This window comes from Phytophthora ramorum (assembly GCF_020800215.1).
Source record: "Phytophthora ramorum isolate Pr-102 chromosome Unknown Phyram_PR-102_s0011, whole genome shotgun sequence".
Lineage (NCBI taxonomy): Eukaryota > Oomycota > Peronosporomycetes > Peronosporales > Peronosporaceae > Phytophthora > Phytophthora ramorum.
In genome coordinates, this window is record NW_027150657.1 from 548,932 (window position 1) to 573,478 (window position 24,547).

General features: G+C 55.7%; 13 protein-coding genes across 13 annotated transcripts; 7 read left to right on the plus strand and 6 right to left on the minus strand.

The window, feature by feature from the left end:
- Positions 1-19: 19 nt before the first annotated feature.
- Positions 20-1,090, minus strand: KRP23_10984 (NADP-dependent alcohol dehydrogenase C 2; the record flags this gene model as incomplete). The annotated part of the gene is made up of 1 exon (XM_067881489.1): positions 20-1,090. One exon carries the CDS (start codon positions 1,088-1,090, stop codon positions 20-22), a length of 1,071 nt encoding a protein of 356 aa, XP_067740794.1.
- Positions 1,091-1,907: 817 nt separating this feature from the next.
- On the minus strand, positions 1,908-2,975 carry KRP23_10985 (putative cinnamyl alcohol dehydrogenase 7/8; the record flags this gene model as incomplete). Its single annotated transcript, XM_067881490.1, has 1 exon — positions 1,908-2,975. The coding sequence occupies one exon, from the start codon at positions 2,973-2,975 to the stop codon at positions 1,908-1,910; it is 1,068 nt and encodes a 355-aa protein (XP_067740795.1).
- A 747-nt stretch (positions 2,976-3,722) lies between these two features.
- On the plus strand, positions 3,723-4,790 carry KRP23_10986 (putative cinnamyl alcohol dehydrogenase 7/8; the record flags this gene model as incomplete). Its single annotated transcript, XM_067881491.1, has 1 exon — positions 3,723-4,790. One exon carries the CDS (start codon positions 3,723-3,725, stop codon positions 4,788-4,790), a length of 1,068 nt encoding a protein of 355 aa, XP_067740796.1.
- Positions 4,791-5,607: 817 nt separating this feature from the next.
- Positions 5,608-6,678, plus strand: KRP23_10987 (NADP-dependent alcohol dehydrogenase C 2; the record flags this gene model as incomplete). Its single annotated transcript, XM_067881492.1, has 1 exon — positions 5,608-6,678. The coding sequence occupies one exon, from the start codon at positions 5,608-5,610 to the stop codon at positions 6,676-6,678; it is 1,071 nt and encodes a 356-aa protein (XP_067740797.1).
- Positions 6,679-6,829: 151 nt separating this feature from the next.
- Positions 6,830-7,555, minus strand: KRP23_10988 (uncharacterized protein; the record flags this gene model as incomplete). Its single annotated transcript, XM_067881493.1, has 1 exon — positions 6,830-7,555. The coding sequence occupies one exon, from the start codon at positions 7,553-7,555 to the stop codon at positions 6,830-6,832; it is 726 nt and encodes a 241-aa protein (XP_067740798.1).
- Positions 7,556-11,119: 3,564 nt separating this feature from the next.
- Positions 11,120-11,719, plus strand: KRP23_10989 (uncharacterized protein; the record flags this gene model as incomplete). Its single annotated transcript, XM_067881494.1, has 1 exon — positions 11,120-11,719. The coding sequence occupies one exon, from the start codon at positions 11,120-11,122 to the stop codon at positions 11,717-11,719; it is 600 nt and encodes a 199-aa protein (XP_067740799.1).
- A 546-nt stretch (positions 11,720-12,265) lies between these two features.
- On the plus strand, positions 12,266-14,557 carry KRP23_10990 (Propionyl-CoA carboxylase alpha chain, mitochondrial; the record flags this gene model as incomplete). Its single annotated transcript, XM_067881496.1, has 1 exon — positions 12,266-14,557. One exon carries the CDS (start codon positions 12,266-12,268, stop codon positions 14,555-14,557), a length of 2,292 nt encoding a protein of 763 aa, XP_067740800.1.
- Positions 14,558-14,711: 154 nt separating this feature from the next.
- On the plus strand, positions 14,712-15,416 carry KRP23_10991 (uncharacterized protein; the record flags this gene model as incomplete). The annotated part of the gene is made up of 1 exon (XM_067881497.1): positions 14,712-15,416. One exon carries the CDS (start codon positions 14,712-14,714, stop codon positions 15,414-15,416), a length of 705 nt encoding a protein of 234 aa, XP_067740801.1.
- Positions 15,417-15,529: 113 nt separating this feature from the next.
- KRP23_10992 (cGMP-dependent protein kinase egl-4) lies at positions 15,530-17,236 on the minus strand (the record flags this gene model as incomplete). The annotated part of the gene is made up of 1 exon (XM_067881498.1): positions 15,530-17,236. The coding sequence occupies one exon, from the start codon at positions 17,234-17,236 to the stop codon at positions 15,530-15,532; it is 1,707 nt and encodes a 568-aa protein (XP_067740802.1).
- Positions 17,237-17,540: 304 nt separating this feature from the next.
- Positions 17,541-19,108, plus strand: KRP23_10993 (WD repeat-containing protein 19; the record flags this gene model as incomplete). The annotated part of the gene is made up of 4 exons (XM_067881499.1): positions 17,541-17,707; positions 17,768-17,942; positions 18,009-18,230; positions 18,299-19,108. 4 exons carry the CDS (start codon positions 17,541-17,543, stop codon positions 19,106-19,108), a joined length of 1,374 nt encoding a protein of 457 aa, XP_067740803.1.
- A 330-nt stretch (positions 19,109-19,438) lies between these two features.
- Positions 19,439-20,356, minus strand: KRP23_10994 (Vacuolar iron transporter 1; the record flags this gene model as incomplete). Its single annotated transcript, XM_067881500.1, has 1 exon — positions 19,439-20,356. The coding sequence occupies one exon, from the start codon at positions 20,354-20,356 to the stop codon at positions 19,439-19,441; it is 918 nt and encodes a 305-aa protein (XP_067740804.1).
- Positions 20,357-22,067: 1,711 nt separating this feature from the next.
- On the plus strand, positions 22,068-22,886 carry KRP23_10995 (uncharacterized protein; the record flags this gene model as incomplete). The annotated part of the gene is made up of 1 exon (XM_067881501.1): positions 22,068-22,886. The coding sequence occupies one exon, from the start codon at positions 22,068-22,070 to the stop codon at positions 22,884-22,886; it is 819 nt and encodes a 272-aa protein (XP_067740805.1).
- A 247-nt stretch (positions 22,887-23,133) lies between these two features.
- On the minus strand, positions 23,134-23,727 carry KRP23_10996 (Protein phosphatase inhibitor 2; the record flags this gene model as incomplete). Its single annotated transcript, XM_067881502.1, has 2 exons — positions 23,134-23,397; positions 23,479-23,727. 2 exons carry the CDS (start codon positions 23,725-23,727, stop codon positions 23,134-23,136), a joined length of 513 nt encoding a protein of 170 aa, XP_067740806.1.
- Between the last annotated feature and the right edge of the window lie 820 nt (positions 23,728-24,547).

A 24,547-nucleotide genomic window follows, 5' to 3' on the forward strand; every position in this document is an offset into this window, starting at 1 on the left:
ATAGAGCTCTACGAATCGCCTAGTTCTCCAGCACCACGCGGTAGCGCACCGTGCCGTTGCGCACCATATCAATGCCCTCGTTCACCTTGGACATCGGCATCTTCTGGATCACGGGGCGCACGTTCTTCTTTGACGCCACCTCCAGCATGTCCTTGACGTCCTGGATGCTGCCGATGGCGCTGCCCTTGAAGTTGGCACCCTTGCCCACGAGCGGGAACGGCTTGAACTTGATCTCGTCGTTCGGGAGGCCCACCATGATCACCGTGCCGTGCACCGCCAGGAAGCTCAGGAAGAGCGTGTAGGGCATGTCGTTGGCGTCGGCCGTGATGAGCAGGATGTCCACCGAGTTGGCCGCGTCCGCCGCCTGCTTCTCGTCCGTGTACACGACGAACTCGTCGGCACCCAGTCGCCGGATCTCCTGCTCCTTGCTGGCAGAGCGAGAGAAGGCCACGACGGCCGCGGCGCCCATGGCCTTGGCGAATTGAATCCCCAAGTGGCCCAGGCCGCCGATGCCCACGATGCCGACGCGGTCGCCGGGCTTGATGCCGACCTCCTTGAACGGCGTGAACACGGTGGTGCCGGCGCACAAGAGCGGCGCGGCCACGTCCGACGGGATGTTGTCCGGGATCTTGAAGGCATACTCGTGCGTGACGCGGATGTAGTCAGCGTAGCCGCCGTAGGTGATGGCGCCGTCCGTCTTGCGGTACTTGGAGTCGTACGTGCCCACGCGGTGGCGGCAGTAGGCGTCCGTGCCGTTGGCGCACTCCTTGCAGGGCTCGTCCGGGAACTTGTTGAGGCAGGCCCAGACCTGCGCGCCGACGCCGACGCGGTCGCCCACCTTCATGTCCTTGACCTGGTCGCCGGCCAACGTCACCTCGCCCACGATCTCGTGACCCACCACGCACGGGTACGTGGTCTGGCCCCAGCCGCTGTCCATGGTGTGCAGGTCGGAGCCGCAGATGCCACAGTGCGAGATCTTGATCTCCACGTCCTCGGGGCCCAGCGGCCGCGACTGGTATTCCCAGGGCTTGGCGTCCTCGCCCTTGGCGAAGGAGGCGTAGGCGTGGATGGTCCTCGGGGCAGTCGTCATAGCTTCGGGCTGTTGGTTGGTGTCTTGGTGCTTGGTCGACTTGTGACTTGTCGATCCAAATCGGAAATGGACTGCAGTCGGACGGAGGACCCCATCTATCCAGCCCCAAGCTGCAGCTTTCATGCTTCTCAGCCTGTAGGGCACGTGCGTGGCTCATGGCTGGGCTCACCGTCGCATAGCGGCGATCCAGGCTCGACAAGTATGGTTTTCATTCCTGTTCCAGTGGTCGACGGTCTCTCGTCCGCTTCAGCTTGGGTAACCACTCTCGTTTACAGATCGAGTAACCGCCGCAGCATACAAATGCCAAGTCAACGGGTTGGGACACTCTAAATCGGACACATCGCATGTAAACTTCTCGGTGGTTGACGCGCCCACGCCGGACGAGAGCTGTGCGCCAAACTCGAGATCACGCCTTCGCTTTGTTTACACAGAGGGACTGTAGACGCCAGCGCCAGCAGTGACACTGACACCACCCTGTGTATCCCAATGCTGCCGATCCGCCTCGGGCTCTAATCTGCTCCTCGTTGCTGGCTGGCTGGCTGGCTGGCTGGCAATTGCAGCAGCTCACCACGACCTGTTGTATCAGAGCGTATTGCACACGTCGGTCGGTCGCCTGCTACTCTGCAAGAACGGTTTCGGTTCGATCGTCGCCTCAATGCTGGTACAGATACCTCTCACGCTGAACAGAAGATACTACTACTAGTACTTTGAAAAGAAAAGGGCTGTGTATTTGTATTTGATGTTGTTGTTGGCGAGACCGCAGCGGATGGCTGCACTCCCTGCTCTAAGCTACAGTAGTCGTGCGAATGGAACTCGCCTAGTTCTCGAGCACCACGCGGTAGCGCACCGTGCCGTTGCGCACCATGTCAATGCCCTCATTCACCTTGGACATCGGCAGCTTCTGGATCACGGGACGCACGTTCTTCTTGGACGCCACCTCCAGCGTGTCCTTGATGTCCTGGATGCTGCCGACGTTGCTACCCACGAACTTGGCGCCCTTCGCCACGACGTGGAACGCGTTGAACTTGATGTCGTCGTTCGGGAGACCCACCATGATGCACGTGCCGCGCACGGCGAGGAAGCTCAGGAACGTGCTGTACGGCATGTTGTTGGCGTCGGCCGTGATGAGCAGGATGTCCACCGAGCCGGCGGCCTCCTTGGCCTGCTTCTCGTCCGTGTACACCACGAACTCGTCGGCGCCCAGGCCGCGCACCTCCGCCTCCTTGTTGTTGGAGCGCGAGAACGCTGTCACGGAGGCGGCGCCCATGGCCTTGGCGAACTGGATGCCCAAGTGGCCCAGGCCACCGATGCCAACGATACCCACGCGGTCACCGTCCTTGATGCCGGCCTCCTTGAACGGCGTGAACACGGTGGCGCCGGCGCACATCAGAGGCGCGGCCACGTCCGACGGGATATTGTCCGGGATCTTGATCGCGAACTCATGGGGCACGCGCACGTAGTCGGCGTAGCCGCCGTACGTGATGGCGCCGTCGCTTTTGTACTTGTCGCTGTAGGTCCAGACGCGGTGCGGGCAGTACGCGTCGTCGCCGTTGGCGCACACGGAGCAAGGAGCCTTGGAGTCCTTGTTCAGGCAAGCCGACACGAGCGCGCCGACGCCCGCGCGGTCGCCCACCTTCAGACCCTTGACGTCGGGGCCAGCCTGAGTGACCTCGCCAACAATCTCGTGGCCCACCACGCACGGGTACATGGTCTGGCCCCAGCCGCTGTCGAGCGTGTGCAGGTCGGAGCCGCAGATGCCACAGTGCGAGATCTTGATCTCCACGTCCTCAGGACCGAGCACGCGGGACTGGTACTCCCAGGGCTTGATCTCTTCGCCCTTGCCGAAGGAGGCGTAGGCGTGCACGGTTCTCGGGGCGGCAGACATCTTGGTCGATTGATTGAACTTGTTTGTTGGTTTGGGAGCAAATTGCAGAATGAGATTGGTTGGGGCGAGTAAAGGAAGTTGGGTCTACCGTAGTGTTGCCCGGATAGAACCAACCTGTTGATGTAGCCGAATCAAGCTACGCACACAGTTGACTGATTTCGTAGGGCATTTTCGTTAAGTAATACACATACGTGTACAGAGGTCCTTCTTAATAAATGTACCTCGTTGTTTTGATATCCCGATATTTCCGATCGTTGATCCAAAATAAGCCAGTAAAAATAAACTTGCACATCATTAATCCCTTCGAAAATGATTTGATTACGTGCTTGCGCTTATTGAGAGGGGTCTCTGTACTGTACGTACTTTAAAGTATATGCGACCGGTTCGGCTTACATGTACTCAGTGCAAAGCAAACCGCTTGAACGGAGTTTCGGACCTTGCCGCTAACTCAGAGCTCAACATTGGTGCTTCGCAGCAGTCCGGGTACCGGCACTGTAACTCGGTCACTGGGTGATCTCTATCGTTTACAAATGCGGTGATCTTGTGCTACGTCCCATATCAAAGCGCAGACCACATGTCACAATACGGACGTGAAAGGCATCGCAAAATGTAAAACAAATTCCACGCTCAATCGATCTGCAAGATTCCCGGCACTTATGCTCCACCTCTTACCACGCTCACGCCCCAACCAATCTCATTCTGCAATTTGCTCCCAAACCAACAAACAAGTTCAATCAATCGACCAAGATGTCTGCCGCCCCGAGAACCGTGCACGCCTACGCCTCCTTCGGCAAGGGCGAAGAGATCAAGCCCTGGGAGTACCAGTCCCGCGTGCTCGGTCCTGAGGACGTGGAGATCAAGATCTCGCACTGTGGCATCTGCGGCTCCGACCTGCACACGCTCGACAGCGGCTGGGGCCAGACCATGTACCCGTGCGTGGTGGGCCACGAGATTGTTGGCGAGGTCACTCAGGCTGGCCCCGACGTCAAGGGTCTGAAGGTGGGCGACCGCGCGGGCGTCGGCGCGCTCGTGTCGGCTTGCCTGAACAAGGACTCCAAGGCTCCTTGCTCCGTGTGCGCCAACGGCGACGACGCGTACTGCCCGCACCGCGTCTGGACCTACAGCGACAAGTACAAAAGCGACGGCGCCATCACGTACGGCGGCTACGCCGACTACGTGCGCGTGCCCCATGAGTTCGCGATCAAGATCCCGGACAATATCCCGTCGGACGTGGCCGCGCCTCTGATGTGCGCCGGCGCCACCGTGTTCACGCCGTTCAAGGAGGCCGGCATCAAGGACGGTGACCGCGTGGGTATCGTTGGCATCGGTGGCCTGGGCCACTTGGGCATCCAGTTCGCCAAGGCCATGGGCGCCGCCTCCGTGACAGCGTTCTCGCGCTCCAACAACAAGGAGGCGGAGGTGCGCGGCCTGGGCGCCGACGAGTTCGTGGTGTACACGGACGAGAAGCAGGCCAAGGAGGCCGCCGGCTCGGTGGACATCCTGCTCATCACGGCCGACGCCAACAACATGCCGTACAGCACGTTCCTGAGCTTCCTCGCCGTGCGCGGCACGTGCATCATGGTGGGTCTCCCGAACGACGACATCAAGTTCAACGCGTTCCACGTCGTGGCGAAGGGCGCCAAGTTCGTGGGTAGCAACGTCGGCAGCATCCAGGACATCAAGGACACGCTGGAGGTGGCGTCCAAGAAGAACGTGCGTCCCGTGATCCAGAAGCTGCCAATGTCCAAGGTGAATGAGGGCATTGACATGGTGCGCAACGGCACGGTGCGCTACCGCGTGGTGCTCGAGAACTAGGCGAGTTCCATTCGCACGACTACTGTAGCTTAGAGCAGGGAGTGCAGCCATCCGCTGCGGTCTCGCCAACAACAACATCAAATACAAATACACAGCCCTTTTCTTTTCAAAGTACTAGTAGTAGTATCTTCTGTTCAGCGTGAGAGGTATCTGTACCAGCATTGAGGCGACGATCGAACCGAAACCGTTCTTGCAGAGTAGCAGGCGACCGACCGACGTGTGCAATACGCTCTGATACAACAGGTCGTGGTGAGCTGCTGCAATTGCCAGCCAGCCAGCCAGCCAGCCAGCAACGAGGAGCAGATTAGAGCCCGAGGCGGATCGGCAGCATTGGGATACACAGGGTGGTGTCAGTGTCACTGCTGGCGCTGGCGTCTACAGTCCCTCTGTGTAAACAAAGCGAAGGCGTGATCTCGAGTTTGGCGCACAGCTCTCGTCCGGCGTGGGCGCGTCAACCACCGAGAAGTTTACATGCGATGTGTCCGATTTAGAGTGTCCCAACCCGTTGACTTGGCATTTGTATGCTGCGGCGGTTACTCGATCTGTAAACGAGAGTGGTTACCCAAGCTGAAGCGGACGAGAGACCGTCGACCACTGGAACAGGAATGAAAACCATACTTGTCGAGCCTGGATCGCCGCTATGCGACGGTGAGCCCAGCCATGAGCCACGCACGTGCCCTACAGGCTGAGAAGCATGAAAGCTGCAGCTTGGGGCTGGATAGATGGGGTCCTCCGTCCGACTGCAGTCCATTTCCGATTTGGATCGACAAGTCACAAGTCGACCAAGCACCAAGACACCAACCAACAGCCCGAAGCTATGACGACTGCCCCGAGGACCATCCACGCCTACGCCTCCTTCGCCAAGGGCGAGGACGCCAAGCCCTGGGAATACCAGTCGCGGCCGCTGGGCCCCGAGGACGTGGAGATCAAGATCTCGCACTGTGGCATCTGCGGCTCCGACCTGCACACCATGGACAGCGGCTGGGGCCAGACCACGTACCCGTGCGTGGTGGGTCACGAGATCGTGGGCGAGGTGACGTTGGCCGGCGACCAGGTCAAGGACATGAAGGTGGGCGACCGCGTCGGCGTCGGCGCGCAGGTCTGGGCCTGCCTCAACAAGTTCCCGGACGAGCCCTGCAAGGAGTGCGCCAACGGCACGGACGCCTACTGCCGCCACCGCGTGGGCACGTACGACTCCAAGTACCGCAAGACGGACGGCGCCATCACCTACGGCGGCTACGCTGACTACATCCGCGTCACGCACGAGTATGCCTTCAAGATCCCGGACAACATCCCGTCGGACGTGGCCGCGCCGCTCTTGTGCGCCGGCACCACCGTGTTCACGCCGTTCAAGGAGGTCGGCATCAAGCCCGGCGACCGCGTCGGCATCGTGGGCATCGGCGGCCTGGGCCACTTGGGGATTCAATTCGCCAAGGCCATGGGCGCCGCGGCCGTCGTGGCCTTCTCTCGCTCTGCCAGCAAGGAGCAGGAGATCCGGCGACTGGGTGCCGACGAGTTCGTCGTGTACACGGACGAGAAGCAGGCGGCGGACGCGGCCAACTCGGTGGACATCCTGCTCATCACGGCCGACGCCAACGACATGCCCTACACGCTCTTCCTGAGCTTCCTGGCGGTGCACGGCACGGTGATCATGGTGGGCCTCCCGAACGACGAGATCAAGTTCAAGCCGTTCCCGCTCGTGGGCAAGGGTGCCAACTTCAAGGGCAGCGCCATCGGCAGCATCCAGGACGTCAAGGACATGCTGGAGGTGGCGTCAAAGAAGAACGTGCGCCCCGTGATCCAGAAGATGCCGATGTCCAAGGTGAACGAGGGCATTGATATGGTGCGCAACGGCACGGTGCGCTACCGCGTGGTGCTGGAGAACTAGGCGATTCGTAGAGCTCTATCCACACTCGACACTGCTTTTTGTTCGACTACCGTAGGTAAAAGTCACCCCGCAGCACGAAGCGAAAGAGACCGATGTACAACAACTGCCATGAACCATTTCATCAATTCCACTAGCCATAGACGCATTCCACTTAGTCGGTAGTCGCAGTCTGCAACGCTTCCTCCGGCAAGAAAAGATGGTCCGGAAGTTCGCTCAACGCAGCTCCCCCGTGAAGTCGCAGCCATCTGCGTAGATCCCAGTAAATCGCATGGTCGGGTAGCTGCAACGCAAGCTCGAGAGCGGTGCGCCAGTCATCCACACTCACGTCCGTGTTGTTGTGCATCATTTGCACACTCAACTTGCTTGCCTCAAGCACGGCCCCGCGTACCTTCGAATAGTACCGGATCAGTTCGCGATGACATTCCACGCTGATGTTGGTCAAGCGTAGCACATGCTCCTGCAGTAGCTGCTTTGCTTGCTCCATCGAACCATTGTGGACGTTGGCCATCACAACACTTCGGTACATCATCGGAGTCCACTCAAACCCTTCACTCGTTGCGTCAGCAGCAACTGAAAGCACGTCGGCAAAGTGTTTCGATTCCAGCAGTGCCATCATCGCCACTTCAAACGGAAACGGCTTGCACGTTGCAAAATGATTTTTGCAGATATCAGCCGTGCGCTGCTTCATTTCATCGCTGTCTGCACGAGAATGCGCCGTGAGAACTGAGCCCAAGGCCCCACCTTGCAGCAGAGGGCGCAGATCGCTTGGCATAATGTTGTACAATGCAATCACCATATTCCAGTAGTTTTCCTTGCCACAGCCTGCCAGCAGCGAGTTGTAAATGCTCACCATGGGCTTCAGACCTTGGCTCTGCATCGAGGCTAACACAGACGTGGCCAGTACCCATTCCTTTGCTTGTGTACAAGTCGCAATGATTTTCACGTATTCATTGACGGTCAGGCTTACCCCATTCTCTCGGATGTGACGTAGGGTGTCCGTCACAAAAGAATGCCTCCTCAAATTGATCGCAGCATTGAAAGCTTTCATATATACCCACGTACTTGGAGTCGAATCGCCATTCATCATGGTCTTGAACACATCCAACGCGTGGCTGTACTTCTTCGCATTGGCCAACGCACCGAGCGCAGCCACGCTGAAGCGTTTTGTGTCTCCTGTTTGCTCTAGTCTTTGGACAACACACAAACTTTCGAGATCGGCCACGGTCTGCACACTTAGGAGGTAGAGACCATCAAGATGTTACGCAAGATCAGTGTAGTATCAATGTAATAGGGCCTGGTTACTTCTGTTAGCGCGTATATACACTACGCGCATATTTCAACGATGCAGTTGATTCAGCAGCGCCGTCGTCAGCTCGACTTCCGCAGTAAATGCCGGTGTATCGACAGCTGACAGGAGTACCTTTTGAATGCCTTCCAGATCGTCGGACAACGGAAGGAGCGTGTTCATTAGTTGTCCCAGCTGGTACAAGTCATGCTCGAAGATGAGTTTGTGTCCTCTAAATGTGTGATTCCAGTCAATCGTGGTCGTGTTTGGTTTGCGCGACTCATCCATGTCAATCAAAACCCAGTACCCAGAGTCGCTAGCTGGGATGTACATAATATTTGACCAGCGGAGATCGCCTTGGCAGTAGTTGCAGCTGTGCCAATACTTCAAAGCAGTCAGCATGCATCACAACCAATCGTGCACTTCGTCCACGTCTTTAGGTGATCGAACGTGACCAAGTGGGCTCAGATGCACGCGAAGAAGGCCTTTTTTCACGTCCAGCTTTCGCACGGTTTGAAGATGTGTCCTCACATGTTTTCGTTTGTCTAAATCTTGAAGCGTAGCGTAAATATCAGCGAGTCTCTCGAAATCCACATTATCACGGCACTGATTACGCTTGATCGTCCGTATAATCATCGCAGCCATTAGCTCGATCTTTCGCTTGCCATTCACATCGGGCGTAAACGGCACCAGTAGACTTGGACACGTTCGTTTCGACAAGATCGTCATCTTATGAAAGAAAAACGCCAAGTTGTAGGACATCTTAATCACCTCTGACGGCTGCTGAAAGATGGAGGGAAATTCGAGTATCGTGTTTGCGTGGAGATGTCGATCGATCATGACCACTCGCAGCCGTTCCCCACTTGTAGCATAGCCCAGAATATACGGAAGATCTCCATACAACATTGGATTCCTGGTGTACATTTTCTTCGTCAACTCCTTGCATGGCACATCAACGTCTGTAGCAGCACTCTTTTCTTCACCACGGAGCAGCACCATTCCGAGATAATGAAGGACGAAATCCGGCTGCATACCGTTTGCAGTTGCTCCTGTGGTGTTGACACGATTTCTGCTCGAGCTAACACCAAAACCGTAGGCTTTGCACAGACAAGTAGAGATGTCAAGCAGCTGATCATAGAAATGTTGCCACGTGTTCTCAGACGCCGTCGATAGTCACACGAAACTGTAAAAGCATTAATCAGCGACGTAGGAAACTCACACACAAGAAACGGGCCGCTCGGGTCAAAAAAATGGCTTCATCGTCGAAAAAATTACGCACTTCCACTTGGAACGGCAATGGTCGTTGAAGAAGTGTCGACAACTCGTGCACCAAAAGAAATACCGTCATTTTCATCTCCGAGTACCGCCACAGCATTTTCAAGGATACGTTTTCCTCTGCCTCCCGCCTTTTCGCGTCTCTTTCCATGTTCCACACTTCCGCGCCGCTGACCCTTTCCAAAACCATCACCAGCACGTGAATTTGGTCAGTGGATGGCTGCGGCATTTTGTTCTTGTCAAACAGCCAGTGCTGCAAACTCTTCGTCCCCCTTATCTTCTCGTCATTGATCATCGTTTGAATGTCCTGATGTGTCTTTCCTTCTTCCAACTCCAGCGCAGCAGGATCGTCATCTTTCAGCCACTCATTGCTCTTCTTCGCCAGGAAGAGCTGCAGCTGGTCGGCTCGCCCAGTGTACTTCAGCTCGTCTGCGATCGCCTACTTCAAGAGGGCCACAATCTTGCTCGTATCGATGACCACGGGGACGACACTCCCTTCTCCAACCAGCGCGCACATCAGCGTCACCTCCACTATCTTTCCTTCAGGCGGCAGATTCTCGAATGAGAGGTTGTACGGACGCTTTTGAACTAGAAATTGGGGATTAGAAACGGTTAAGCTGTCTACGAAGCGTTGGGTGCCTCCTAGGTTGTGTTCTATCATCGCATTAGAAACACTTAAACCTATTATCCTTGTAAAATAAAGCTAAGAAGGAAAAAAAACTGCGTAAGGTGCTGCTCTTTACTACTTTTGAAGAGCGGCAAATTGAAGCAAGCGGAGAGGGTTTGTACGGAATGCTGCAAGCAGTGCGCGAGCGAGGCATCAAGGAGTCGGAGCTTGTGATTCAGGCGCTCGCTATATTTGCTGAACAATCTCGCCTAGTACCTGGCATGGCGCCGGATTTATTATACTTGCCATGGTACAAAACGAACGTGGCCAACCGAAAATAACGCGGTATATCGTATGGTGGTGGTGGGGGGGGGGGGGCATCCACACATCCGCGAATGCATCGAATATCTCTCGCCTCAATGGTCGTGGCTTACATTCGCAGTGAGAGTAATGACTACAAGAACGAAGATGGAGTATCTTTCCCTTGAACGAAGGAAAGTGGACGGCGTCTGCAAGCAACACGGTGATGCAATCCGAAAAGGAACCGAGGTGGAAGCTGGGCTTTCGATTCGTTATCGCGCTGCCACGACTGCTTTCGAAATTGCCGGTAAAACCAGCATCTTACAGAGATAAAAATCTTGCGTGATAATGGCCTGCCATCGTCACATGGAAAACAAGAACAAAAGGCCCCAGTTACTTGTTAGCTAACATCAACGCCAATCATGACGTTAACTTGCACTTTCGATGGTGTTCGGGAAAATGCGGATTAGGCCAAACATTTAGTATCGAAGATTCTCAAGACTTTCATCAAGAACAAGCGTGTTGACGAATGAGTCGAGTTATTGTGCGACTGCCAAGAGCCGAACGTGGCTCCTTTTTCGTACAACTGGAGCTTTGCATTCGCTACGATTCACGGCGCGGGGAGGTTACGATGGACACTGCAGACATTCAAGACGACACACGTAGATAGCCACCTCCTGGCCCTTTCTTGTATGACTTAGTGCTGCCGGATGCAGTGATTAAGCTAAACGGCGTGGACACTGTGGCTGAAATCTGTACACATTTGCTGGCGGATACAATGAACACTTCAGAAATTGAGAAGAAGTGCAGAGGGGATCCACGCTGTGCTTCGTGATGTATAGCGTGAAGCTTTCGGGGCTCATTACTTTTGTCCAGGAGAGATACCAACCAGACATGGTTTTGGATGTGTGCGCTATGGTTCAAAGCGAAGGGATTGAGTTTCAGCGTGATATCTTCCAGAATGTGCTGTCAGTATGTGCATGAGTAAACGATGGAGCGAGGTGCTCGCCATCTATGAGTCCACGCCGACAGACATGCGTGCTGAGCTAAATCATGCACCTTTGGGCTCGGCAATCGTGGCATACGCTCAAAATGGTCCGGAGGAGATGAAGCGCACGCAGGACATTTTCGGCGAACACAATTCAAACTGGGGCCCCTTTCCGTGCCGTAGCGCACTACTAGCGTTACTTCAAACCCGTCAGTTCGCTGCTCTCCCTTGGGAGTGGAAGGAAGTGTCATGGAGTCATGTGGCCGTCTACAAAATGATGGTACTGGCCTACCTCCGCCGTGGGTCGATGGAGGAGGCCAAGCAGTTCCCGAAGGAGCATGCTCAGCACATGCAGAACGACAGTGTGGCTTACTACCGCGAACTCATTGAGCGTTACGTCGACGAAGCAGCGAAGCTAAGCCTCAAGATGATGCAGAATAGCCTGTCCATGACTGGATCGCGGTCCTCGAGCTCGCCCTGCAGCTCCCTGATCACACGCTGTACTGGAAGCGACTACGGAGGCATGGTGGGTTCAGCTCCCGGGGCGTCTTATGCTAAAGGACGAGGAGCAGGAGCAACGCTTTGAATCTCCGTAGAGCCTGCTGCGATATAGTTTCTCTTTCAATGTGAAACTTTACTGACCTGAGTGTCGAGGTTCCCCATTGCGGGGTCTATATGCAAGTTCTGATGCGCCAACACTCAACACTACATGTAGCTGCCGTCGTTTGCGCATGAAGACTACCGGTACCAGCCGTCTTGGCAGTAAATTTGCCTGCATTCCTTTTTTTTTTACGGGGGTGCAGTTGGCCGGGAAAAGGCAACACGCCACCGCTACGACGCTAACGTTGCTCGGACGTGTACCGCCTCAACCTGGACCAGGGCCGCTTTGAGGCCCCTCTGGAGCTGCAGTCGCAGGCATCGGCGGCCAATGTGTTGCGGTTGCCGCAGCACCTTGCATGCGACTTGATGCCACACATCGTTGTAGTGCACTCTCAACTTCAACCCGCGTTTTCACTTGCTTCCAGTATACCACTCCGCTCCGAATATAAGCCCCTATATCCAAAGAGCCCATTCCGCATTCTGCCTTCCGCGTGCGCGCTCGCACTTCAACCACGTGACCATCACTCGCGCCATGCTGTCTGCACGTCTGCTGGGTCGCGAGGTGCTGTCCGCGCGCAGCGGCGCTTCGCTGCGGCGCCTGCAGCAGGCCGCGGCCCCGCGGGAGAAGCTTTTCGACAAGATCCTCGTGGCCAACCGTGGCGAGATCGCCGTGCGCGTCATGCGCACGTGCCAGAAGTTGGGCATCAAGACGGTGGCCGTGTACTCGGAGCCTGATGTAGACTCGGTGGCCGTGCGCATGGCTGATGAGGCCGTGTGCGTGGGGCCCGCGGCCTCGGCCCAGAGCTACTTGAGCATCCCCAAGATCGTGGCGGCCGTCCAGGCCACGGGCGCCCAGGCCGTGCACCCGGGCTACGGCTTCCTCTCGGAGAACAAGGACTTCTGCGAGGCGCTGGAAGCCATCGGCGTGGCTTTCATCGGGCCTGGACACGCAGCCATCCAGGCCATGGGAGACAAGATCGAGTCCAAGCAGCTGGCCATGGACGCAGGCGTCAACACGATCCCGGGCTTCCTGGGCGAGATCGACACGCCTGAGGAGGCGGTAAAAGTGGCCCAGGAGATTGGATATCCCGTCATGATCAAGGCCAGCGCTGGCGGAGGCGGCAAGGGCATGCGCGTGGCTTACAACGACGACGAGGTGCGCATGGGCTACCGCCTATCCAAGGAAGAAGCAGCCAGCAGCTTCGGAGACGACCGCATGTTCCTCGAGAAGTTCATTGAAGACCCGCGGCATATCGAGATCCAGCTCATTGCCGACTCGTTCGGTAATGTGGTCCCGCTGCCCGAGAGAGAGTGCTCGATCCAACGGCGCAACCAGAAGGTGATCGAGGAGGCGCCCAGTGTGCTACTCGACCCGGAGACGAGAAGGGCCATGGGCAAGCAGGCGGCCATGCTGGCCAACAAGGTGGGCTATGTGAGCGCCGGTACGGTCGAGTTCTTGTGTGATAAGCACAAGAACTTCTACTTCTTGGAGATGAACACGCGTCTGCAGGTGGAACACCCCGTCACAGAACTCATTTCTCACGTGGACCTAGTGGAGCAGATGATCCGTGTCGCTGCAGGTCACGAGCTGCCCAAGGAGTTGGTGGATGGACCTGTAAAGATCCACGGCTGGGCGATGGAGAGTCGCGTGTATGCCGAGGATCCACTGCGTGGTTTCCTGCCGTCTATCGGCCGGCTGCTTCAATATGACGAGCCCGTGCACCTCCCGGGTGTGCGCGTGGACTCAGGTGTGAACGAAGGCAGCGATATCTCCATGTTCTACGACCCGATGATCTCAAAGCTCATTACGTACGGCAAGGACCGTTCGGAGTGTTTGGAGCGCATGAAGATTGCGCTGGACAACTACGTTATTCGCGGCCCTGGCAACAACGTTGCGTTCCTGCAGGATGTCTACCGTCACCCTCGCTTCGTGAGCGGTAAGATTACCACCAAGTTCATCGAAGAGGAGTACCCGGACGGCTTTGAAGGTGTGAAGCTGACAGCACCTGAGATTGAGGACCTACGGGTGGTTGGCGCCATCATGCACCTAAAGAAGGCTATTGCCAGCAGCCAAATCTCGGGCCGAATTCAGTCAACACCAACGGAAGGTTTTCCCTCCTTCGACTCGCTCAACAATGACGATTTGGAGTTTGTTTCTCATCAAGAGGGAGTTGTCCCGCGCCTGCGTGCTTTCACCCCTGGTCTATCATCGGCGGAGTTGATCGCGATTGCGGAGCGAAACGACCTCAAGAGTCTCGGTGCTCAGCTGTCGGTTAGCATCGATGGACCATTTGGAGAAGCGAAGCCTGTCGTTGTTGTCGAAGTGGAGCTTGAAAACGCGCGGCACCGCATGGAAACGGCGACGCTCGCTTTTGTCGACAACAAGTGGCACGTTGTGGGCGATGTGGATTGGTCGCTGAACAGTCCGCTCTTCAAGGCGTCATACGCAAAGCAGAACGGACCCAAAACTGCGCTGGCGTCGCAAATGCTGCAGACGCTGCCCGAGGGATTCCGTCTCCAATTTCACGGAGCAGTCCATGATGTCGTCGTACGCAACGAATTGGAGGCTGCGTACGGCATCCACATGAAGCCGAAACCCGAGGTCGACACGTCCAACTTGCTGCTATGCCCGATGCCCGGCATGCTCATCTCAGTGGCTGTCGAGGTCGGCCAGCACGTGGAGCTTGGGCAGGAGCTGGCCGTCGTGGAGGCTATGAAGATGCAGAACGTGCTGCGCTCTGAGAAGAGGGGCGTCATCAAAAGCATTGCGCATGCTGCTGGTGATTCACTCAAGGTTGACGAGATCATCCTCGAATACGAATAAGCGCTCTATGCTGCGCTACAACTGGAAGGTCAACCTAGGCTAAGACGTAGCGGTGCACATGGAGATATGGAAAACAAACAAAATACCGATTGCATGTGAGTTTATTCAGGAGGTCGCCGATCTTTTAGGCGTGACCCCTCGCCCACAAACTACGATGAGCTCAACCTCGCGCCGAGCAGTCTATACATCGCTGACTTCCTTCCTGCTGGTGGAGTGCATCCACGCAGATACAGCAGTCTACAAGCTGCACACGGATTCGAGCTGCGCATCAGCGCCGACCATCATCGGCTTCCAAGAATCGCCACCTCCATCCTGCTCGGTCATCACCGCCTGCACCAGTGTGAGCAATAACGGCGAAGATTTGTTCTGGGACCGAGCTTGTGCATCGGACGAATACAACACGTTGTCGAGTGCAGCCTATGGAACGAAGCCGTACGTGCTCATGGAGATCTACGAATCGGGTGCAGGGTGCAAGAAACTCCTATCAGGCGCGGCATTTCTTGCTGACGGCAGTTGTTTGGCCACCGACAATGGTCTCTCCAGCATGAAGGTATCTCTCTACAAGGATGGATCAGCATCTTTTCAGACGTATCGCGGAGTGAGCTGCAGCGGTACAGCCGTGAAAACCACTCAAGTCACCAACTCATCCATCGCTAGCCACTCGTGTGAAAACGGAGCCCTCCAATTCTACTCCAGCGACGCTACCACGACGTTGTCAGCATCTTCGAGTGGAGCGGAAGACTCTGACAAGACCATTTCAACGACGACATCTCAGTCAGCGCCGCGCTCATTTGACGCGTCCGTTCTCCTGACTGCAGCACTCACAGTGACTTTGGGAATGGCCATCACCTTGTACTGATTCAATCCCTGAAGGGCAAGACTAGCTAGCTTGTAAGCCAGCAATCGAACCTGCCTAGTGATAGATCCCATTGAATACGAGCTCTTTTTGTAGTAAGTACACCTGAGTTGCTGTCATTGACATGCTTGCTGAAGGGCGCATACCACGTCGTTGGGGGCTTTCCATTTGGCAGGACGCAAGCACGGGAACTGGAACTCGGGGGTCTCATGAGAATGAGGGAACTTGCGCTGGACGATGACCGGTGGGTGGCTGTCAGGAGTACTCTTGTGTGCTGCTGCCGTCTGGGATCGTCGAAATGCTCGAAGCTGCTGCTGTACCTTCCTTTGAGCCACGTCGCGGCACTTGTCGTTCTTGTCGTGTATTCGATCCAGTGCTCGAGGCGTGAAAGAGAAGTATGGTGAGAAGCAGTCGACACGATTCAGTGCTATCAGCTCGACGGTTGGTGAATCTGCGACCACCGTATACGCGCGCGTTTGCTGCCCCTCGATGAACATTTCAAACCCGAAGAACCCCGCGCCTTCCTCAATGTGGAATGGCACTCGAGATCGAACAGCATGCACCTGCTGCTTCCACGAGTGTGTGCCACACGGCCATCGGTGGCGACGTTCATACTGGATGTCCACCTCGAGTCTTACTCGGCCCGAGCGTACGATGTAAAAGGCGCCGACCGACTCACCTTGGTTGTAAAGTATCTCTCCCTTCTTTAGCGGCACATCGATTGATACGAGCTCGAAGAAGTGGAGCTTGCTCTCCACACAATCGCGAAATAGTGTCACCTCCGTGTGCAGCCAGTTGACGAGGTGCTTCCGCCGTCGTGTCTGGCACCTCGCCAACGTTTTGTGGTAGTCTTCCGCCATGACCATGAGCACCTCACACCCTATCGCCGGCTGCGACGAGTTCAGTGTCAAAGCTCCCGGTGACAATGCAGCTTGTACGTCAGCTCCACGAGTAGCATTCTCGAGCTGAAGAGCAATATCACCAAATGCCGAGTTCTTAGTGACGGCGGCTACTTTTTCTCCATCGATGAGAATGTGAACCTCGCCACTCAGAACAAGGTAACAGGCATCTCCAAGATCGCCTTTGCGGAAGACGTACTCCTGGGGGCGGAACGCCCTGTACCTTGCCAGCTTGGCGATTTCCGTAGCCTGGTTCAGATCCAAGAACGTCGACATCGACGGGATCTTCATGATCCAGCGAGCTATGCACTGCAGCTCCACAATATTGCGCTCACCCGGCTCCTTGGGCACTCCTTGCTGCAGAATCTCTTCATCTGTAACCACATGATCCGAAAAACGAGGAAAGAAAACCTGAAAATCCTTGCGTTCACGAATCCACGCTGGAAACACCTCACGATCTCCAGTCAGAGGTGCTGCTGCCGGCGGCGCTGATGCCGTCCGTGGCCTCACTTCCTGGTTATCCTCCTCTCGGTCGGTGCTGCTGTCGCTGCTGTCATCGGCCTGCTTCCTGACATGGGGCAGTTTGCCCTCCTTCTGCACGATACTTCCCCGACGAGTCATCGACGACTGACGAGGTGAAAGTACTGGGACAGTACGCGGTCGCACGATATCCACCAGACTTGCCAGTGCATGGCTCGTATCCCGAGGAGTGTTGCGTCCACTGCACTCGCGAGGAGAGCTGAGTGCGTTGGCGGAGCTGTGCAACGCCTTCAGCTCGCTGACACCCGACGAATTGCTATTCGCCATCATGGCCGCTGCAATTGCAGACGTCGCGCGCGCTGAAGCGACCACGAACTTGGTGTACACATAGATGGGATTCGTCGACTGCGGACCTCTCGGTGTCGCGTGCTGGTTGGGTTTCATCTTCACTGCAGACTTTCCACCGTCCGGTCGAAGAAGCTTCAGCTACTGCCGACTGTCTGCATGCCGTCAATTGATGCAACGGGGTACGAGTGAGGTCCAGCAATCTGGTCCACGACTATATTTGATTAGCCTCGTCCTCGGCCTTGCTGACGTATTTGCTCGCCTCCCATTGGTCCATTCGCTTCGACGTCACTCTCTCAAAGTCACTTCGAATCCCTCGTCTTAATGACAACAGCTTCTGTCCGGATGGAACTGAGACATAACAATACTAAGCCTTCACCGTCGTTATTGTATGCAGAGTGCCATGTTGATGATCTTCTCGGTCGACGCGAGACACCATGGGGCGGGGCCCGTCAAGTACGCGTGGGACCCCCACGGCGATTACGTGGCGTCGTCAGGGACGTCCCGCGTCGCGCACATCTTCGGTCGACGTGGAAAACTCGTGGATCAGATCGTGCCGCCGTCGCCAAGGTGACGAGTTTGGCACATTTTATGACATATTTCGTGTTATTTACGTTATTATTGGTGCAGTATGTGCACACTGTTGGAGTGGAGTGAGAATGGAGACATCCTGGCCATTGTGCAGGCCAATTCATCGTCCCTGGTGCTGTGGGAGCCCAAGAAGATCCAGCAGCATCAACTCGTGGACTTGCCGTGCAAGGACGTGAGCTTCATCAAGTGGTCCAAGTCGCCCAACTCACTACTGGTATTATAATATAAATGGTGAGGGTCAGGAGATGAGAACTAATGGTTGCTTTTTATTTGTCAACAGTTGGCCGTTGGTACCAATCGAGGACAAGTATACATTTACGACCATACTACTGGTACCAAGACCCAAGTGGCGAGCAAACACAAACGCCGGATTTTGTGTGGAGACTGGAATCTTGAAGACAAATTCGCCTTTGGATCGGAAGACAGACAGATTACTATTTGCTTGCCTTCAGGTCGGACTTTTGACCAAGTCAAGATCAAGGCGTCACCTCAGAGTGTTACAGTACGGCAGCACTGTTGTGTTTTTCTGGATCATCTGGTACAATTTACTGATGATTCGTTGTTTTGTAGTTTGGCGGCAAGACGGAGGATAAAGACGCCATACTTTCAGTAAATATGGGTGGGAAGACCATTTTGCTCTACGATTTGAATGAGCGTGAAAACGCGCTGGAGCTAGCTTTCCAGGCGCGATACGGCAATATCGTGTCGTACCAGTGGTTTGGCAACGGCTACATTATCGCGGGCTTCTCGTCGGGCTACGTTGTGATTATTTCCACGCACCTGAACGAGATCGGCCAAGAGCAGTACTGTGCCAAGTTTCACGAGCACTCTCTGCGCGAGATCGTGTACAATGAAGCTAATGGCACCGTGGCAACCTGTGGAGACAACTGCATCAAGGTGGTGCGCATGAGCGACTGGAAAGAGATCGCCGTCGAGTATTTGGACAGCGAGCTGCCAGCTCCGTCATCTTCACATTCTGGCTCAACTGCCAATAGCTCTGGAGCTGGAGGATCACCTCCGCCATCGTCATCATCTATGCTGGCAGATCTTTCAGGACCCGGAAACTCGGGCAGTAGCTCTATGCAGGCGCCCTCACTGTGTTTTGAGGACCTCCAGTGGACCTCCGACGGGCGGATTCTGAGCGTGAGCTCGCACAACGGCTGCCTGCACAACTTTATGATTCTCAGCTCGGCGCTGCGGTCTTCTTTATTCGACCTGGACTCTCCTTTTGCAGCGGTGCTGAAACCCATTGCCCCCTGGACAATGCTCTTCACCATGGGTTTCATGGTCATCGCAGTGCTGTTTGTGATCAGCGTACAGTTTCAAGTGTCGTGTATGGATGTTATCCGCGCCATGACGGGCTTCGTTGAAGGCCTGTGAGATTTCCCAGGCGTCAGATAGAGCTCACTCGGTGCTGACTTGGAGCTCTGTCACCGCCGTTCCACCGTGATTTCAGAGACGAGAAGCAGAATAGCTGCCCCATTCCGCCGGATTCTTGCAACGAGAGACAAAAGCGCAAAGCAAGCCCAAAACAAGCGCAAAACAAGTGTATGGATCATTCAATATAAAGTCGTGAATACAACTGCAACTAGCGGTCAGCTCTTCTACCCGAGCTGTTCATGCGTCTTTGCGACGCTCACTGCATACCCTTCTGTGCCCGTCCCTCCGCTTGCAGAGTACTGCAAGCGGAAGGTGACCCGTGCAGGCAGCTTATCCAATGTTCTGGATGCCTGTGAGCTGCAGCAAGTAGCCGATAACCCAGCCGCATGCCGCCGCAATGGTGCCGTTGATGGCCATGGAGCCACCGGACTTCCACATCTTCTGGCCGACGAATTTGCCCTTGACGGCGCCCAGCAAGAAGAGCGTGACGACCGTGAGGAAGCAGGACAGGTACAACGTCGTGTCCGGACTCATGCTGATGCCCGGGATGAGGTTGATGAGGTACGAAAGCAGCGGGATAACGCCGAAGAGCATAAAGGAGAGGAAGGTGATGATGCCACCCTTGAGCGGCGAGTCGTCCTCGTCCACGGGCATGAGGTTGAGCTCCTCCACCATCATAATGTCAATAAAAGCTTCCTTGTACTTGGCCAGTGTGTGCACCACGAGCAGCGCGTCGTCGGTCGAGATGCCCTTCTTCTCGTACAGCTCGACCATCTCCTCGATCTCGCCCTCGGGGTAGTTTTCAAACTCCCAGAGCTCTCGGGACCGCTCATGGTTGGCGAGGTCGGCCTCGGCCTGGCTGCTGAGCATGTCTCCGAGCCCCATGCTGAGTCCGTCGGCCACAAGGTGGGCCAGACCGATAATGAGGATCACCGAGTGGGGCAACCCTGAGCCGGCCACGGACGTGACCGTGGCGAACGTGGTGATGATACCGTCCAGGCCGCCGTACACGGCGCTCTTGATGTGCTCACCGCCCATCATGTGGTTCTCCTGCGCGTGCGTGTGGCTACCCATCTCCGTCTTAAGCTGGTGCAGCAGGCGCGACTGCTCGGCGTCGCCCCGGCCGAACGCGTTCTTGACGTCCACCATCACCTGGCTGTAGCTCGTGCTGCCGTAGTCGAGCTTGCCGTTGGAGTCGCTGCTGAGGATCCCGGTCGTGCTGTTGGCCGTGCTGCCGTTGGAGCTCATGATGGAGACTGTGTGGGAGTGCTAGGGGTCGCTGGCGCTGGAGCTGCAGGGCGCGGATGACTGGTGTGCGCGTTTGAAAGCGGATTCGAGACTGGGGGCGTGCTAACGACGGATCCGAGAGCAAAAATATGTGAGGCAAGGGTTTAGAAACGCGGTAGAAATGCAAAAAGGACGGGATTAATTTGGAAAAAAGTGCAAGGCGGGATTTGAGTGAGGAGACCGGTGGCGGAGCTTCGTTGCTGGAGAAACAGGGAGACTTGGTTGCGTCGTCAATGCAATGCGCGACTCGCGGTGTTCAGTGGCATCGGGAAATGAACTTCATTTTGGAGGTGTTCAATTTGGCTCTCTCTGAATCCAAGCGATCCGGGCAGAGCTGAGCAGCGCAATGTGCAGCCGCTGCCTTCGCTGCAATGCACAGAGGGGATGTCCCAAATGCATTTCTTTGATATGCGGCGCAACTTTGTGAACCAATTGGTGGCGAAGTGTAGACAGAGGGGCGGACCTGAATAAGAAGTGGGCGGACGTCCGCCGCCACATTCCGCTTCATGTGAGCAGAGATGGCCAGCATTGCCGCGGCCCTAATCCCGGATGTTCATTCAGAAATCGCATAGGCAGCCCTCGCTGAGCAGTTCTGCGAGGCAGACCAGCGCTGCCGCCTTCAGACAGGGCCCGGGTGATTTGAATCATCCCAACGACAGAGAGCAATGCATGTACAGGACTGCCCTAGTTGAACAGGAGTGTGCGCTACATGTAATGCTTCTGCACCAGCTTGACGGATCGCAGCCGCACCTGCCACGCGCTCGCTGCGCCAATTTGCAGCAACTGGGACTGATTTAACTAAATTATGTACGAATCCGGTTAGAAATTGCTAAATAGCCGTTGTCCGCCCTACATCAAAGATACCGTCCAAGGGGCGCACAAAAATCTTCGTCTGCAGCGTACTCCTGCCAGGAGCTCGTGCTCAGCAGACTGCTGAAGCGGGCGCTCATGCACGTATCCGTCCAGCGAGAAGTGCAGCCTCGTGCTGGAGTCCGCGGCGGCAATGCTGGCATTCCGTCAGCGCAGGGACGTGCTGGTGGTACATCAGCACCGGGTCAGCAACCATCATTCCAGGCGATGATTATCCAAACATCAGCATGCCAGCGTCATTCCGGTGGTTCTGCCACTGCTGGAAAGCTGCACTCGAACAGACCCTGCCATGCTCTTCAGCCTGGTCTCAACTCGAGACTCTCGAGACGCTTCGATTCAGTCAAATGTCATTGCGATTCCTCCTGCCAGTGTAAAATGACTGCATATTTTTAAGTTGTTGCAACGCTGCCGTCTGCATCACAGACCCTCATTTGGAGCTATTTCGAGCGGCAGTCCTTCAAGGCTCATACAAAGAAGTGTCGGGTAAGGCTTACCGTAAGCCGCGAGGCCGTGAATAGCATCACCATCCACCTAAGCTTGAGCTCCTGTTGGCCTGATCCCCACTTTCTTCAACGCTATTGGGCTTCATCCTACTTGCAAACCTCGCCACTGACCAGGTGAGACTCCAAGGCAGCCATATTCCAATCGACCAGCAGACTCTGCGGTTGGCTCGTCCGGTGACCGTCAAATTCCGATCTGCTTCCAGACCAACAACAGCAAGTGCTCGACTAGAAGCGTACAGCATTTGCTTTTCCGTCACCAACAGCGCAAGCCGAAAACCAAAAGCCACTGATCAAACACAATGGCGTCATCACCTCCGCGTGCGCAAACGTCTCCGTCCAAGTCGCCTAAGGGCCCAGGAAGTCCGATTCACCAAGCGTTCACGGACATTAAATCCTCTTGCGGCGAGCAAGTCGATTCACGCAAGGTTACTGCACCCGTGACGGTCTTCGGCAGCGGCACGCGTCCCCGCACGACCAGTGGAGCCAAGTCTCCAGGCCCGGGAGCGTACCAGATCCCGTCGTCCATTGGCAAGCCGGTCTTGTCGACGATGGTGCAGGCTCCATCGTGCTCCATTAGTGGGCGAGAGAAGTTTGGCTCCACCGCCGATCTGAAATCCTCTGCGAAATTCCCAGGACCCGGCGACTACACCACAGCCATCGTCAATCCGCGAGAGCGAGCAGCCCCTAGCTACTCTCTCGGCAAAAAATGGTCTCCGATGACTGGCCAGAAGAAATTCCCGGGGCCAGGAGCTTACGAGACCACCCCAACAATCGGGCGCACCGTCTTATCCACGCAAAAGTCCAATCCGATGTCATCCTTCCCCAAGGTAGAACGAAAGCCGCTTCGTAACGCAAGCACGGCGGACGTCGGACCTGGCCAGTACTCGGTTGTTGTCGAAGCAGTCGGTCGCCAGGCAGTATCTACGCTGACGTCAGCAGCAGCGTACTCCTTTGGCACGGAGTCGCGCTCCAAAACCGGTCGTTCCACCGCCGACGGCGTCCCTGGCCCGAACATGTACGATCACAAGAGCTCTGTTGGCTGGCAGGTCGAATCTACGTACCGCACGGCGCCCAAGTGCTCCATGTCCGGACGGACCAAGTTCGGCAGCCACTTCTAACCCTGGATCCAACAGCATCACAGCAACAGCAAAAACAGTCTAGGCAAAGAAAGAAGATAAACAGAGAGCAGACTAGGAAACCAGGCAGCCGCGATGCACCGCTAGCTCAGCTTATTCTCCATCACAATGTATCTATCTATCAACTCACCCTTTGGCCTCACAATGCCACCTCGTGGTCCAGTTGCCTAGATCTCGCTCTTGCCCTCATCCACGAAACAAAGAAAAATCTCCTTCAACGCTCCTTCACCTACTGAGGCTGCGCCGCGAGCTTCTCCTCCTCCTCCTCCTCTTCATCTTCTGCTGCATGTTGCATCTTCCACGCTCGAACTCGCTCAAACTCGTTGTAGTGCATCTTGCGCTTCTCCGCAAAGTGCGGGTCCTTGTCAATCTTCTTGCCTTCCTCATCCCGCGCGGCAAAGCTTAAGCCCTCAGAGCTCTCGTTGTCGCTGTTGTCCCACTCACTTTTCTTACCATCCTTGACATCCTGCAGCTTGGACTGCAGCTCGTCCCACTAAAAAAAAAACACAGCATAGATATTTGTTAGTATTACCTACCCACAATTTGCTGTTTGTACCGCACAAATAAGATCCACCTGAATTGGGGGCTGCGCTTCCTTGCCCGACAGGCTGCGCGCGGGCGAGACGCCGCCCACATCGTCCCCCTCCGCGTAGTAGTGGTAGGGCGTGTTGGGCTCGTCGATCTTCATGCGCGTGCCGCGGTCCAGGTCGTGGCGCGCGATGGTCTCTTCGTCCCACGTCACATGGGCGTCAGCAAGCTGCGGTTGGCTCTGGTCCGACACGAGCGCCTTGTGCTCGGGCACCTTGCGCTTCTGTTCCTCCATGGTGGTCGAAAGTTGGAATTTGTATGGGATGGGGACGTTTTGTGTGCGATTTGTGAATTGGTGACAGGAGACAGAGATGGGATCACAAAACAGGGTTTGGATCACTTCAACTTGTTACAAAAGATGGTAGGAGTGTACAGTTGAGTCCGATTTTCAAAGCGTCCTGGTGCAATTGCAAAACCGGTGTCGGAGGGCGAACATCCCTAATACACGTACCACGGCGAAGTACTACCCTGTTCGTCTTCCTATCACTGACAGGTCGTCGTCCTGATTGTCCTGAAGTTCAATGATCCGCTGGTGCTGCAGGGCTGCACGTGCGATACGATGCCGTGTGCTAACGAGCTAGTGGTGGTTACGCAGTCGGAAGTCGGACAGAGGCATGATGAGGTACAACCTTAACAACGCCAACGCGGGACATGCAGCATGAGAAATAAGGCCTGTCGGCGTAAACCACCTTTCAGCGGATCTTTACGGCCTTGCCAAATTGCATCAACAACTCCAGCCTGCTTGTTGTGGTGCGGATTACCCAAAGCTTTGGAACGCGATTGTACGTTATAATGGTCATTAAGAACACGGGACACAAGCGGTGGTAGTAATCACTCTTCGACACCACGAGCAGCAGCTCACACCCTCAACAAATCGTGATGATCAACGATCACGCTCTCACTCAGCCCGATCGTAGGATGCGAATTAGAGTAAGCATGCGGAAGTAATAGACGATAGGCGAAAAATGAACTATCGGTACCGTATCTGCTCGTCCTTCGCTGAGATTTTTCACGATCGTATTTCTGCCAGCACCATCAGCACACCACCGAAGCGA